The 16,053-nt window shown below is 46.3% G+C and overlaps 1 protein-coding gene across 6 annotated transcripts in view; it reads right to left on the bottom strand.

The window, feature by feature from the left end:
• The window catches only part of SMS (spermine synthase), a 42,756-nt gene extending 36,469 nt beyond the window's left edge, over positions 1-6,287 (bottom strand). Inside the window, exon 1 of one of the 6 annotated variants that reach the window (XR_012067633.1) lies at positions 5,901-6,277. Coding sequence is in view for 4 of the 6 variants with exons in the window: in XM_072956788.1 (XP_072812889.1) it covers positions 5,901-5,949 (49 nt within the window). In the remaining 2 variants the exon portion in view is untranslated. Of the gene's footprint in view, positions 1-5,900 lie in introns of all 6 variants that reach the window. The other 5 variants (XR_012067634.1, XM_072956788.1, XM_072956789.1 and 2 more) reach the window with 5 other exon arrangements.
• Between the last annotated feature and the right edge of the window lie 9,766 nt (positions 6,288-16,053).

The following is a 16,053-nucleotide window of genomic DNA, read 5'->3' as shown; positions in this document are numbered from 1 at the left end:
TTCATTATATACAAGTAAGAGGCTACAAAGAAGATTCCAAATCGGTAACTCCTCCACTGCCAAACAAAACCAGCTTTCCTCCACAGAACAAACAAAAATCACAAGACAAATCATCTACCAGTTCGTTATTAAACTGAAAAATGCTCTTTTTTAAGAAACACCACATGCAGAGCTTTGGATTACTTGAAAAAAATATTTCTCTCTTGGGGTGGGGATTGTTTCTAGTGCCTGGATTATGAAATCAATTTCTTAAACAGCTGTTATCCCTTCCAAAGCATTTTAAAACAATAGAAAATTACTAAGTGAAAACTAGAGGTAGCTTTTTGATATAAAACACAAAATAATTTTACCATACACTACAGGTTTACCATACTCTACAGGTTTAAAGACATGGCTACGACTTTGGAACTATACTCTAAAAACCCATTAAGGTTTACACAATTTTTTAATGGCAATCTCACAAAATGAATTCCCAGCAATGTGCAATTATTCAGCCTGTAGTCAAATAGTGCATGATCAGCGCAATTAAGAATCTTTTGCAGAGTTGGGGGAAAGGGAGGGTTTTTTAAATCCCAACAAAGCAAAAGAACATGTCAAAGGTGGACTCCAACAAGGGACCTCCCCCAAGCAGTCCAGAAAACATCGTCAAAGACAATAAAGGTAGCTACATAATGGACAAAAAACACATTCCCCAAAGCTGTTAGGAAATTCTGAGTGCAGGTGCCTCCTGGCTACTTGGAAGCAAAAGAAGTATGAGACTCAAGTGTGTTGGGTGAAGAGGGAGAATTGGACCATCATGGACCTTGTGAATGCTGTTAATGAGTTTCAACCCACGGCAGGGTTTTTAAATGAAGAAAGGAACAGGCATCTGTTGAGCTCCTGTTGATTGAGCCCTTCCCAAAAATGGAGACAAAGAGGGAGATTATGGCTAAGAACTGTAGCCGAGGGAGCAAGGAATTTGAGAGGGTAGCAGGTAGAACCCACAGGACTTAATGACATGAATGGGTGCCTCAAAGGTTTCTGGTACAAGGGGTTTTTTGTTTTTAATGAAGATCCAGTTGTAGTGGTTCTCATATTTAATCAGCATCAGAATTACTGGGAGGAAGCTGGTTAAAAATGCAAACTCCAGGTACTACTCTCCCCTCAAACACTGTTATTCAAGCCAGTCTAGAGTGTGGCCCACGCATCCATTTTCCCACTCCCAGTCACCAGCCGCCCAAGGTTTCCCTGTTAAGGCGGCTGTGTGGGTGTGCTGCTGTCTATCAAAATGATGGGTAAAGTGTGGTGGGACAAGGGACAGTGATAAGAGGGTAGGGAGAAAGTTTTTTTCTATTCTTAAACAAAAGAACAAAAAAGCTAGATGCAATCAAACCTGGATTGTTTTAGGTTTTATGCTTAAAGTTATAGCTATTTTTAAATACACAAAGACAATATGCTTCCACCAGAAAGCAGCTCAATAAATACGTGGGGGAGAGGGAGCTTGGTGGAGAGGTACAGGAATTCAGGGAGGGAGGGTCACCTGAAGCCACAGGCCTTGGCTGGGTAGGAAGTGCTAACCAACTCCAGCGCAAAACTCGGAGGAAGGTCTGGCCCATCCTCCCTCCCCGCAGCGCAGACTTCGAAAAGAACCAGATAAATTTTCCTGATGATTTGTCATCCAGATCACTCCAAACTGGTTAGAACTTACACTGGGGATCCTCCAGTGCTCTTTTGAGCTGTCAATGCTGTGCACTGCTGGATGTTCAGCAGCATCCCTGGCCTACTAGATGTTAGTCCCCAAGCTGAGACTACCAAAAATGCCTCCAGATAGTATCAAATGGGGGGGGGGGGACGGAAGAGGGAAACAGGGGCATAGAAACTCTCTGCCTTTACTGAAAGGCTTTGCAGTAGTGTAATTACCAAAGGCCTTGAAATAAAATAGACATGGCTTTGAATCAGATATCCCACTTAAAAGGTGAAAAACTTCAACAGGCCTATTTATTCAATTTCAAAATGGAAATAACAGGACTTACCATAGGGATGTTATGAGGATTATATAAAATGTGTTATGCGCTTAGGGCAATGGCTAGCCCAGGAGGCACTTAGTAAATATTGGCCTTTTTTGTTTTCAAAAAGATGTTCTGAAGAGAAACAAGGGGTATTTGCTTATAGCTTTGGCCTGAATGGAAACCGACTCCCAAAAGGAACAACAAACAGAAATGATAGTCCCAGTTATCTCTCCAGCTCCTTGCGGGGGGTGGGGGTGGGGGGTGGGTCTGAACCTGGGGTCCAAGGGCTCCGAAGGGGCCAGTGGACACAATTCAGGGGGTCTGCGAACTTGGATGGGAAAACATTTTCCACTAACTGAAATTTAACATTTTCTTCAGTTATGCTTGTAAAACCACACATCAACTATATCTGGCCATTGTCACCAATGATCACACAACAGCTGAAATACTGACTTTCTCAGCACTACTGCAAAATTATGAAAGTCATGAAGGCCTGCAGCTAGACCGCATTTTTAATCTCTTACTAAAGAAGCACCTATGATTATTTACTATGTCACCTATTTGGGGCTTATTTTGGAATTTTTAATTTAAATAATTGAGTTATTTTATGCATTTAAAATTCTTTCTGAGAAGTGCTCCACAGGCTTCCCCAATGAGGGTCAAAGGCACACAACTTAAGAACCCCCATGCTAAACCTTTTTCAGCTAAGCCTGTAATTCCCAAGCAGCCTTCTGTTCTTAATGTTTTAAACACGATTATTGTTATAAAACTAATTTGTTGATTTGAACGGCACAAGTCACTTTATTTCCCTAAACTATAGATCAGTGATCCAAAAGACCCTCAGCATCAGCCAGGTTTCCCCCACTCGCTATCTTCTTAATTCTAAAGGTAAATAAATGTGTGCTTTGTTTTCACCTAGTGGACTTGAACTAGCTTTCCACCTTTACCATAGCACCCACCGGGTTCATTTAACCAGGACTTCTCAAACATCTCTGATGTATCAGAACTGTGTTTAGGATAGACCCTGAAGGTATGTCTTCAAGGACACTCCCAGCCCAGAAGAAGTGGACATGGAAAGGAGGACTGCTACCTTTCCAGGGTAGGCAGAGGCCGGGCATACCTCACTCACCGCCGTCCATGCAGCACGCTCGCTCACTGCTGCGCATAAACCAACCATGTATCCTCCACCAGCCCAGAGATGCTTCAACTATACAAATGTAGGACGTGTTTATTCTTGTTTGCCTCAGGCTGAGAAATCACAAAATGTTTTCTGGGCTTGAGAGTCCTCGAGTCCAATACTTCACTTACATGATCAAAGATGAGATTTTTTTTCAGCAGAAATTAAGATTCACTGAGTTACCTCATCAGCCTGAACCAAACAGGTACCGCCAGCCCAACCTATAATTGCCCTCAGTGGCCCAGTGGCTGCTGGATACTAGCTGGCTTGCACTGGTAACTAAGTTATACAGAATCGCAACATAATAACATAACAAAGTGGTTCAAGTTTAATTCCTCTAAAATCACATCATGGAACTGGAGCATTAGGAAGGATTACTGACAAATGGGAAAAAGAACATGATTCCAGGCTCCACGGGCATTTGACTCACCCTTGAGTCACATCCAATACTCACATGCCAAGAGTAATGCCTTTTGACTCATTATCATCAATTAAAATAAATGTTTTGGGAGACCTCACAGGTGGTAGATTTCTCACCAAGCGTCCCTTAATGAAAACCAAAGCCTTAGATTCTCGTTTAGCCAGACCCCTTTACAACTGTAGATACCTACGGACAGCAAGGGTGACATGCATCCCCTCAAAACCAAGTGATTGGGGGAAATGCAGTAAGAATCAGCTTTGTTACTTCCCAGTTTTGTAGGGACTCAAGCTCTCACACAGATGCATACCTACACATCCCCCTTAATATGGTTTCTTTCTAGAATGTTTTTCATCTTGCCATCTTTAAAATTAATCTGGGAATTAAGAATAACTAGCGGGGAATTCTCTCTCTTATTTTAACTTTCCCTTGGCACAACTAAATTATTTAGATGCCACTTCCACACTTTGCCCACTAGAACCTGCCAGTTCCCCCTGCTCCCTTCCAAACAGTCCATGCGTGGTTCTTTCTCCCTCTCTAGCCAGTGTCCACCCAAGATGTTCACGTTCTCTCGTTTTTTCTTCATACAGTTAAGTGAAGGTTTTTCCCGCTTTTACAGCAAAGCACAGAAGCCCAGTGTGGGCAACAATTTCAACAGACAACACCTGAATTAAGCTAAAAACTGTTTAAGGCTTCAGGCAAGGACACTCAGACTGAGGGAAGTGCCAGAAGCTTCCGGCCTCATCCTGAGATTACCCTCTTCAGAGCCTAGAAAACCCACGCTCAACAAGCATAGGTGAGTGCTCCCACGTGTTTGCCACCAGAGAGACTTCCTAGAGTCAACTCTTAGCACCTGGGTGACCCTGAACCACGGTTTCTTCCTCAAGCCTCACCCTCCTCAACTCTAAATTCAGTATGCTAGCACCTTCACTAAGCCCTAAAGCTGGCAGGATAACTAGTCAACAAAAGCTTTTAGCTAGCTCCAATCACCATTTTATCTCCTGATTCTCCCCAGTCGCTTCCCTCCCCTGCAGCCGCACCTAAGAAAGGAGGAAACTAAGAAATGCTTTGTCTTCTCCTCGTCACCTCCCCCCACCCAAATACGCTGATATTACTTAACAACCCGTGGTGTTTTACAGCAACTCCCTTAATATTAAAAGCCCTATGAAGTGTGCACCACCCTTCCCTTTTTTACCACAGAGAAAATGAGGCTCAGAAAGGTTGAGAAATAAAGCCGAAGTCCCAAGCAGAGCTCACCAAGACAGGGAGCAAACCTACGTCTTTCTCCAAATCCTCAAAGCCTTTTTCCTTTTTCTCACTTTATGCCTTCGGAAATCCTTTCAATTTGGGGGAGAAAAACGCAAAGTGAGTACTCAGAAGTTAAAAAAAAAAAAAAAGGAGAGAAAGTGTGACAGTAATGTTTTCAATACTAACAGAAAAGGTGGCTCCAGCCAATTGAAAAAGCAAGACCTGGACGCAACGCTCCAAGTGGGAGGTACGGGAAGCAGATTCAAGTCTTTGGCAGTCACAGGTTTAAAAGCCACCAGAAAGTCCTACCCCTCCCCCCCACCGTGTTAGACGCACCCACAAAAAAGCATGCAAAATACCCTTCCTCGCCACAATTCCTACCGTCAGTCCCAACTTTCCCAGCCCTCTGTTCTGGTCGCCTATCAGTTCTTCCGAGCCTCCCTGATTCGGGGAGTTTACAGTTCCCGCGCTCCGACCTCACCAACCCCCCCAATAATATGATCATCGTTTCCTTTTCCCGTGCCCCGTCCCTTTCCGGGGAATCTGTCTCCTACGCAGACAGCTAAGAATTCTGCGAGCACCACGCGGTCCTGCCCCAGCCCCGGCTCCCACGAGGGGAGCCCCCGCCCCCGGGGGGGAATTACCCGCCTCGGGGAACGGGAAAAGGTCCCGCGGGCGGCCCTGCACGCCCCCCGCCCCTGTGCCCATGCCCCGGCGGGGGCCTGCGGACCCCGGGAGTCTTCCTCCCGCGCGGGGGGCAGCCAAGCCCGCGGGGATCGCGGGTGGGCGACCCGGGCCCCAAAGGGCGGCTCGATCGGGGTCGGAGAGGGACCTGGCGGGCCCCTCCAGGCCCCGCGCCGCCCCCGCCGGCTGGACGGAGCGCAGTGCGAGCAGGAGCGCGGCCTCCGCGCGGGCGCCGGTGCACGCGGCAGCCCCGGAGACGCCCGCGCCGGAGCCGGGGCCGCGCGGCCGTCCGCATTGTTCGGCCCGCGGCGCGCGCCCCGCCCGGCCCCGCCCGGCCCCGCCGGCGCCGGCCCTAGCAGGGCAGGTGGAGAGCGCGCACCCTCACCTTTGGCGCCGAGCATGAAGTCGAGGGTGCTGTGCCGTGCTGCTGCCATAGTGAGGCGAGGCCCTGTGCCATGCCTAGGGCAGGCGGCCGGGGAGACAGGGGGCCGCGAGGCGTGTCAGGCTGCGGCCGGCGGGGAGTGCGCCGCGCCGGGGAGGCCCAGGGTAGGAGGTGGGAGGGACAGCCGGGAGCCACCCGGGGCGCGGGGGCGGGGTCGGGCCCGCCTCCGGGAGGGAGGACTTGAGGACGCCCGCCGCCCCGAACTCCGAGCGCCGGGTGTGAGGCCGCGCTAAGGCAATGGTGGAAACGTGGGCGCTGTGCTCCCTGGCGTGCGTCACCAATGGCCGCGCCCTGCGCCGAGGATCGGGCGGGCGGTCCCCACCATCCGTTAGGTCACCTTAGGTTTAAACAGCGCCGCATGACTTCCGGGGGGCCCACCCCTGCACTTCCCCAGACTGGCCCCCGAGCCCAGGCCCCTCTGATTTCCTGGCCAAGCCCAGAAAATAAAATGCTGGGATCCACCCTAGAGCCTAAAAGTACTGCCGCCTTTTTCTTAACTCTTCTAAGGCTGCAGTTTAATCCATTAGAATTGTCATGTCCATTATCAGGAGCCAGGGCCGGCTTTGCATTTCAGCACCGAAGAGAAAGCTCGTGGATTTTCAAGTTTGTTACCTACTTTTTCGCGAAATTGGGAATGGGGAGGAAGCAAGTGAGAGGAAAACGGTGTAAACGTTGATTGGGAAATGACAGCTTCTGAAGTTGCTTCTCCATCACTGATGTCTCCATTGGTGGCACTGAACCTCGGCCGTGGGCTCGTCTGACTTCGGGGTTATGCCTGGTGTTCCACAAGATGTGACAAAGAGAGAACATCAGTGTCTGCACTAAAGCCCTCCTTTATTACACTGACAGTATCACTGGTCAAATGCCTCCATCATCCCATCAGTCCTCAGTGCCTCGGTGTTCAGAAGCTCCGTACAAATTGCTGTAATGGCTGGAAAGAGCTGAGATCACTGAACTCTTGTGCTTCCACAAGCGCAGGAGGAACCTAGATATTAAACTCATTTCTCCCGTAAACATTCCCTAGTGGCCTTTTTGCCCCAGTCCTTTCTACAAGAACTGCGCAATGTCTTCACAACTGTTCTTCAACAGATCATCCTGTTAAGAACTGCATTCCCTTTTATGTCCCCTACATTAATTTTCTCCTGCCCAGGCCACCTGTTTGTTGCCCTGCCTCTTTTCCTTTCTTTGGATCCCAGAGTTTTCTATTTCCATAGCTGTTCCACTATCTCAGCCTTGAGTCTCTGTTCATCAGACTGCAGCTCCTGCTTGCTTCCTGGGCTGTTCTCCAGTTCATGCCATTCCTCCGGAGTCAGGTCCCTGGAAAGCAGTTGTTGTCCTCTGCCACGTTGCAGGGGCCCAGGTCTCCAGTGTGCCTCTCTTATCCGCAGCATGGAACCTATGCAGTGACACAGGGCCTCACACTCCGAAGGGCTCTGCACTTGCCTTAACTCTCCACTCTTGCTGTCTTGAAATTGTTAATAATTTGTGAACGAGGGCCCTGTGTTTTCATTTTGTGCTGGGCCTGCAAATTATGTAGCCGGTCCTGCTCAGCAGCTTGTGTCCTGCAGGGCAGATGGCAGCAGCCAGCAGCCAGTGCTAGTGCCCCGCCTCGCTTCTGCAGGTGTGAAATAGGTGGAAATGAAAGTCCTTGAGATGCTCTGCCATTAACTAATCAGACAGCCACAACCAAAGTGGAGTTTAACAAAAACACTTCATCAAGTTAGTATAGCATCAGAGATAAAGGGGCCTTGAAAAGGAGGCAACATTGTTGCGGTGATTTTAGGAGTTACTGTCAGAATGTATCACCTACCATAGTGCATGTACCGCCTACCAGTGACACAGTCTTGGCAAGATTGTTAAAGGTGGGACATGGACAGGAATCAAGGGCTTGAGGCCTTTTTAAATACCTCCCACTGAGCTGTGAGTACCTATTCGGATTCTGGAATGTGTCCTCATTGCCTGAGTTTTATAGTCTAGCCCCCTGGCTTCAAGGCCTGTTAGAGGACAAGTAATCACTTTGTTGTGAGAATCGTTTGTGTTAGAGTTGACCAGTATATCCTGTGCGATTTTTGTCACATCAGAGAATTCAGCAAGGTATCCTGCAACAAAAAAAGAGAGACTTACCCAGCTCCAGCCTGCATTCTCAAAACAGCCTCCTAATCAACAAAATCTTGGCAATGATGAAAATGTGGCTTATCATGGATTAATGTCCTCTCGCCTGCCTTTGTGTGCCCTGGGCCAAAAGGAGGCCTGAAGCAGAGAAAAGCAGCCCCTGGCATCCGTCAGGAGCTGGCCGGGAGCTCTCCTGTTGAGCATGAACAATTCTCCAGAACACCAACATCAGACCAGGCCACTCTGTGAGCAGGATGGGCCAGGACAAAAACAAGACCGCTCTGGAATCATGTTAGAACCCGGACAAAGCAGGAACTTGTCCAAACCACAAAAGTCACCCAACGGCCCTGGCTTCTGACTCATCTGAGAGACTGCAGCTTCTTCACTAACCCCAGCCTGGTTGTCTGGTCTTCCCGCTTCTCGGGAAGATTACTAAGAACCTGATCATGGAATCACCCCTGCTTCCTGACAGCATCCAACCCAGGGCAGTGCCCGGCTTCCTTAAATGCTCCCCGAAGCACCTGACACAGGCCCCACTCCTAGTGCGGTCCTTCCTGACAGCCTGTTGCTGGGATGCCCCACAGTTCCCCATGGAGTATGGCTGTTCCACTGCAGGTGTTCCTGGAAGGGGCGGGGTGGCGGAGGAGTGGCTGGAGGGCAGTGACAATAAGATGAAGTCAATACTTAGAATAGAAAAACTGTAGGTGACCCTCTCAGCAAAATGCTACTTAGTGTTAGATATTACTCTTATCCAAAACTGACGTTCACACGGGCCCGTCTGCTTATTGGCAGTCTAGCCAACTTGCACATCTGCAATGTTGCAACAGTTTTTAAAAACTCTGAGGAAGAGCCACACTATCCTGCACAGTTAGCAACAGTCACTGCCTCCTGGGAAGAAGAAAATCAACAACAGAAAAGAACTCTCTGTTAAAAAAGAAGGCAGTGGTGGTGGCAGGGAAATGGGGGTGCTAACTGGAAACCTCCCCAGGTTGCAAGAACCCACAGGCCACCTTTTGGGCTGGTGGCCCAAACCTTCCTTGTGAAGGAAGGGTGGGGGACACTACCCAGTAGCCTGTTGTTTTATTGTTTGGTTGTTTTGCTTTTGTACCAGTTCACCTGGGACCCTGGGAGACATTCTGCCTCCCTGCCCTGTGTGTGCAGCTGTGGTGAAATCACTTCCTCTAAAACAACAACAACAACAACAACAAAAACTGGCTTTAGCTATTAGGGTTGCAATGGCTGACAGAAATCTGGATCACTCCCTTGCCATTTTTCAGATGAATGTGGGCCTCACCCAGCTGGTTAAACACAATTTAAATTTCTGATTAAAATGAATGTATAACTGAGAGGGGCCTACAATCTTTTGATACTGTGATTCTCAGCTTTGGCTGCACATTGGAATCACCTAGGGAGCTTTAAAAACTACTGCTGCTGCCTGGGCCCTGACCCAGGTACAGCCCAGATATCAGGTTGTTAAAATAAATAAGTAAAAATCCAGGAGATTCCAATGCAAAGTGCAGCGTGAACCCCAATCGATACACCCACGAGGATGGCTCTGACACAAGTAAATACATACATTTTGAAAGCCAAAAAATAACAAGTGTTGGCGAGGATGTGGAGGAATTGCTGGTGGGAATGTAAAATGGTGCAGCCGCTGTGAAAAACAGTTTGGCGGTTCCCTAAAACATTCAACATACAGTTACCACGAGACCCAGCAATTCCACTCTTGGGTATGTACCCGAGAGGAAGGAAAACAGGTGTGCAAACAAAAACTGGTACACAAATGGTTATAGCAGCACTATTTACAATGGCCCAAATTTCCATCAACAGATGAATGGCTAAACAAACGATTATTCAGCCATTAAAAGGAATAAGTCCTGACACATGGCACAGCAGAGGTGAACCTCGAAAACACTACACCAAATGGAAGAAGCCAGTCACAAAAGGACAAATACTGTATGATTCCACTTGAAATGTCCAGAATAGGTAAATTCTTGGAGACAAAAGTTGGGTTAGTACATGACAGGGGCTGAGGGGAGGAGAAAGGTGAAATGACTGGTTAATGGTATGGGATTTCCTTTTAGGGGATGAAAATGCCTTGGAATTAGATACAAGTGGTAGTTGCACCAAACTGTAAATGTACTAAATGGCAGTGCATTTTTCACTGTGAAATGGCTAATTCTATGTTATATACATTGTATCTCAATTTAAAAAAGAAAAAAGACCTGTGGCCAAACCAAGTTGGTAAGGCAAAACAGGTAGAACTATATAGAAATTTTTAATGAGGTGAACCTCATCACCTGAAGCAAATTTCAAGTAAATGCCTGATGGGGTGGCATTGAAGTGAGGCGTTTGCAAAAAGGTGCAGAAACCAGCTTCCTGGCTGTAGTTTTCCCACAGAAAAGCATTCTCCAGCTTCAAATGCTAACTTATTTAAACCTTACCACAGCCCTAAGAGGTAGGAGCAATGATCCCCATTTTATAAATGGATTAACTGAGGCACAAAGAGGTTCGGTAGTTAGAAAGTGGCAGAGCCAGTACTCGAACCCAAGCAGGTGGCTCCAGAGTCTGGCTATTCACCCGTTCATGGTGCTGCCTGATTGTCCTGCCTGTTGTGTCAAAGTGCCCCCCTTTTCTTACAACTCCTCAAAGCCAAGGTGCATGAGTCAGCCTCCCTCCCACAAGCAGGTGCCCACTCCCCAACAGAGAGTGTGACTAGAGAGGGTGTCTGGCTTTCCTCCTCTCTGGAGCGATTGCCTATCTCCACCAAACAATTTCTGGGGTGAATTCCTACTCAACCTCTTACTAGCTGTGTGACAGTGGACAGGGTCATCAACCTCTCTGTACCTCCTTCCTCCCCTCTGAAAAAATGGAGCTAATAACAGTACCCACATCATAGAGCTGTTGTGAGGATGAAATGAATAAATATATGACAAGCACAGAGGGCAGTATCTGACACATGACAAGTATTCAATAAATGGCTACGGGGACGAGGATGCTGATATTATTACTAAGGCACACCCTACCCTAGGCAATAAGCTCCTTCAGGACTCCTGACTTTTCATCCTTGGGTTCCCAGTGCTTATCACTGTGCCTGGCACACAGTAGGCCCTCAATATCTGTCCTCTGAAATGAACTGAGGACTAGAGCATGTGCTTAATACCCCAATGGACCCCAAGCAGAGACCACATTCTCTGGGTCGGCGAAGCAAACAAAGTGACAGCCAGCGAACTCTGTTCCCCACTCTGGACTTCCCCACTTTCTTCCCCATCATTCGACTCATGCAGTCTGCCCTCTGTATCCGTGAGTTCCGCTTCTGCAGAGTCCGCGTCTGCAGATTCAACCAACCTCAAGTTGAAAGTGTTCAAAAAACAAATTCCAGAAAGTCCCAAAAAGTGAAACTTGAATTTGCCCATGTACTGGCAACTATCTACACAGCATTTACATTAAATTTATAACTATTTACATAGAATTTATATTGTATTAGGTATTACAGGTAACCTAGAGATTGTTGTAAGATACTAGAGGATGTGCTTAGGTTGGTTAAATACAAACACTATGCTATTTGATATAACTTGAGCCTCCTCAGATTTTGTTATCTTAGGGGGGTCCTAGAACTGATCCCCTACAGATGCTGTGGGACAACTGTATTCCTGACCCTCAGGGTGCCAGTCAGTCCACGGCTCATTCAGAAGCCCCTTAAGAGTTCACTGGTAGAACTCTCTGGATGATTCTTTAAGAAAAGTAAATGACAAAATAGGTTTTCCTCAAGACATTTTGAGCCAGTCCCCCGAGTGCCAGTCATAATCCTCATTCGTGTCCCTGCTGACCCTTGTCACAAAAGGATGAGAAGTTGGTTCCTGCTATTACCCCGCAGCCACTTTCCTCATCCCTGCAGACTCCAAGTGCCCTGAGATGTGTCCACGCCTGCCCTCCTTTTTCCAAGTGAAATACTGTCCAACCCACCCACCCCACTTCCTCCTCTCCTCTCATTTCCAGCAAAGAATGGTGCAGTACGGGGAGGGGAGACTGAATGGCTGTAATGCACTACCTAAGTGCCTATGCTCAAATAATGACACAATCAAAATTATTACCAAAGCAAATAACAGAGCATGTTTTGATCCAAAATGTAATGTTCTGACCTCTCATCTGACTGAAGCATTTACCACAGCTATACTCAAAGATATGACTAAATTTTCAACTGTTAGTGCTATTAAATACATACTTTTCTGTAAGATGGAGTCCTTACTTCCTTGGTCTCTAGAGGCAGTTTGCAGAATGGTTAGGATGAGGGCCTTTGTCAGCCAGCCTGGATCGTAATCTTGATTCCTCCACTTGCTTGCAGGTGATCTTTGACAAATGATCTAATCTTTCTAAGTTTCTTCAGCTATGAAGGAGGTATCATAACAGCATCTCTTTCACAGAGGATAAAATAAATGAGAATTCAATATATTAGGATTAAATAAATGAGGATTAAATAAATTAATAGAAGTACTGCACTTAGAAAAGTGCCTGGCACATAGAACATAGAATGATTAGTTATTATTAATGAGTTAAGACTGCTGTTTAGCTGGTAGTTTCCTTTACCCCAGCCCAAATGGTGAGTACCCTGGGGTTTACAGGGCTTCCCGTGTTTCAGTTAGCATTTCCTAGAGTAGAGATAAAAGATTTCCAAAGCCCACAGAGTCCTCTTGTCTTAAATGTATTTCATACAACAGCCAGAGGTAGTCCCAGAAGCTGATTGCAGTGAGTTGGGTATGAGCCGCCATTCTGCAGCACCGTGCCCTTTCTCCTGCCCGACACGGGTTGTGTCCTGAAACACCTCCTTTCCCCAGTGGGAAAGCCCACGTGTGAGCGTTCAAGGCCCAGCTCAGGTGTCACTCCTAATTCAGGCAGAGCTGATTGCTTGTTTGCTTGCTCACCCGTGCTCCCACAGCACAGTGGCCAGCACTCCAGTGAAGAACCTTCCACCTTGCACTAGTGGTAGCATGCTAGTGCTCGTCCAACTAGACCTGTGCTTCTCTCCAGCCAACTGTCCTTCCCTCATGGGACAAAAATCCAGAAAGTGTGAGGGACCAGCCCAAGGTTAGATGCTTGTTAGTAAAATGAAGTCTCAGGGATCACGACTGTAAGCAGAAAGGGTAAGGGGTCCCCGGAGAAAGAGAACCAGGCGTGGCTTTCTTGACATAAGAGAAACCATTTTGGCCTGAGTCAGGCCACGATGCTGTACTTGAACAGACCTCAGCAATTCCTGATCTTAAGGGAAGTGAGGGAATGCAGGAACAAAGGAAAAGCAGTCAAGAAACAAGTTCAGCAATAAAACAGAGTCCGAGTTCCTCCTCAAGGGATTTACGGAACAACCTGACACTTTCAGCTCTGGAGGAACTAAGGCCCCCACCCAGGTGGAGGATGGGAGGAGGATGTTGACCTTTTCTGACCCTCATGACTCCAATCCACTAAAGCTTGGACTTTCTCAACCTTTGCCCAAGTTCTATGCTGAACTTTCCTCTGCTCAAGCCCCTTCATGAATATTCACCTGCCCTTACCCTCAAATTTCCCGTTTTGCTGCTGGGGAGGCACTGCTTTGGGAACGATCCCCAGTGCTCTCCTTACTGGCTGCCAGTAACGACTCCTCCCTTCTTCCGATCTTTGGCCTGGTTGTGTCTTTTGGCTCGACAGCCACCGAGGGGCAAACCCAGTTTTTCAGGTAACAGGACCCGGGCGCCCCAGTTCTCAGGCCAGGGCTCTTTTCTTTAACCTACGTTGTCCTTATGTCCAGCTTCCATTACCAAATGTCCACCAAGGGCCACAGTATTTGTAAAGCACTGTGAGTTCTTTAAACATGTCATTTCTAATCCTCCCAACCCAGCAAGATTTATTCCTTATTTAAAGACATAGACACTGAGGCCAAGTGACCTGCTTAAGGCCACATGCCGGTATGGGACAGAGCGAGGCTTTCAGTGTGGGTCAGTCTGACTCCAAAGTCAGGAGAATTTCTAGTCTATCAGGTTGCTGCTCAGGGCTGGAAATGAGAGCAGAAAAAAAGCGCTGAATGGTTCATTTAGAACACACTCATTTTACATGCAGACAATTGTTGTTTTAAGGAAAGGGTAGAAGAAAAAGAGAGATTAGATTTTGGCATGCAAAGGCAAAACAATAAATATTCTTTTTTCCTGTTCCTGGATCCCATTGCAGCTTCTTCAAAGCAAGTGAATTTATGCATGTTGACACAGCTCTTATTTTAAAATCTTCTTTGGCTCAGTTTTCAGCTTCTTCCCCTTGGCGCAACCAGATGCATGACTCCCCTCTGAGAATCTGCCTAAAATCATTATGCAGCAGTTACTATTAAGATCCACACTACAAAAATAATTCACTTCTCTCCACTCAGCCACAGGTTCCTTCTGGTTTTATAGTGTATTTCCTGGCATATCACCATGTTAATCATAAAGGTCTTGTACTTTAAGGATACATTAATATTAATATTGAAAAAGTAGTTTCATTCCATCAGGAAGTTTATCCTTTTTTCTAAATTATTTACAAGTATATAGTTTTCTCATTTTTGTTTGAAATAGTAGATCTTGTTTCAATCTAAGTATACCTGTTGACATTACAACTCCACAAGTAAAAATGAATAGATATTATTTTATACTTGCTTCCTTAGAAAAACACCAGGTTACTGCACTTCAGTTATTTGCAATTAATCAACACTGATTTAGAAACTTCACATTATCATGCTAGTGCAAAAAAGAAAAACATACTGCAACACGAGATGCTTGCCAAATGGGAAAAATAAAGCTCAGAGAACATTCCATTGCTGTTATAAAGCAACGGCAAGATCTTCAATTAGGCCAAACTGACATCATGTGCCTCCTGCTGGGATGTACTGAGAAGGACTCAACATCCCTTCTGTGGTCTTTTTGCCAAAAATGCACAACTTGAATCTAATCATGAAGAAACATCAGACAAACTCAAACTAAGGGACTTTCCACAAAATGAATGGCCTGTATTCTTTAAAAAAAGTCAAGGTCAAGAAATACAAAGTAAAGTTGAGGAACAGTTCCACATGAAAAGAAACTAAGAAGACAGGACAACTAAATCATAGTGTGTGAGTCTGGATTGGATCCTGGACTGGGAAAGAAAAATAGCCATAGGAGACATTATTGGGACAATTGACAAAAGTGGAACATGGACTATGGATTGAAGAATAGCTTTGTAGCAATGTTAAATTTCCTGACTTTGATCAGTGTACTGTGTGGTTGCATAAGAGAAAGTCCTTGTTCTTAGGAATTACAGCCTGAAGCATTTTGGGTAAAGGGGTATAACATCTCCAACTAACTAGTGGTTTGGGGAAAAAAATATGCATGTAAAAATAAAGAGAAAGAGAAAGAGAAAGAGAAAGAGAAAGAGAAAGAGACAGAGACAGAGAGACTGACGAAGCAAAATATCAACAATGTTTGAATCTGGATCAAAGGTATAAAAGAGTTCCTTGTGCTCCTTTTACAGCTTTTCTGTGCATGTATTTAAAATTATGTCAAAATGTAAAATTATCCAAAACAGTGAACATACAGAAAATATAAGCATATAAGAAGGGGAAACAGAAAAGCAATGCTCCTGAACTGCGTACAGTGTCTAAGACAGGTCTAAATCTCTTGCTAACAGGCAAGCTTGACTTAAGGGAAAACACCCTGACTTTTAAAGTGCAGGATTGAGGAAAACAGGAAGGTGGCCTTTTTGATACTTTCAGCCCATTGTTCACAGACTTAATTAAAAAAACCGCAGGAGGTACATGCCTCATCCAGCCCAGTCACTCTCTACCGGGCCTCCAGGTCACAGCTCACCTTCACCGACAACTTTGACACCTGCGTGACCTCAATTCAATGCCTGCCTCATCGTGGGTGGAGTTTCGGCTTCTGGGTAGAAGATTCAGCCAGCGCCCTGTCTCAGTTTCTTAATCTCCTCAACTCCAGTAGTTCTGGATATTTGG

Source organism: Vicugna pacos, chromosome X, assembly GCF_048564905.1.
Source record: "Vicugna pacos chromosome X, VicPac4, whole genome shotgun sequence".
In the NCBI taxonomy this organism is placed as follows: domain Eukaryota; kingdom Metazoa; phylum Chordata; class Mammalia; order Artiodactyla; family Camelidae; genus Vicugna; species Vicugna pacos.
The sequence above is the reverse complement of the archived record's forward strand: the minus strand, read 5'-3'. Positions and strand labels throughout refer to the sequence as shown.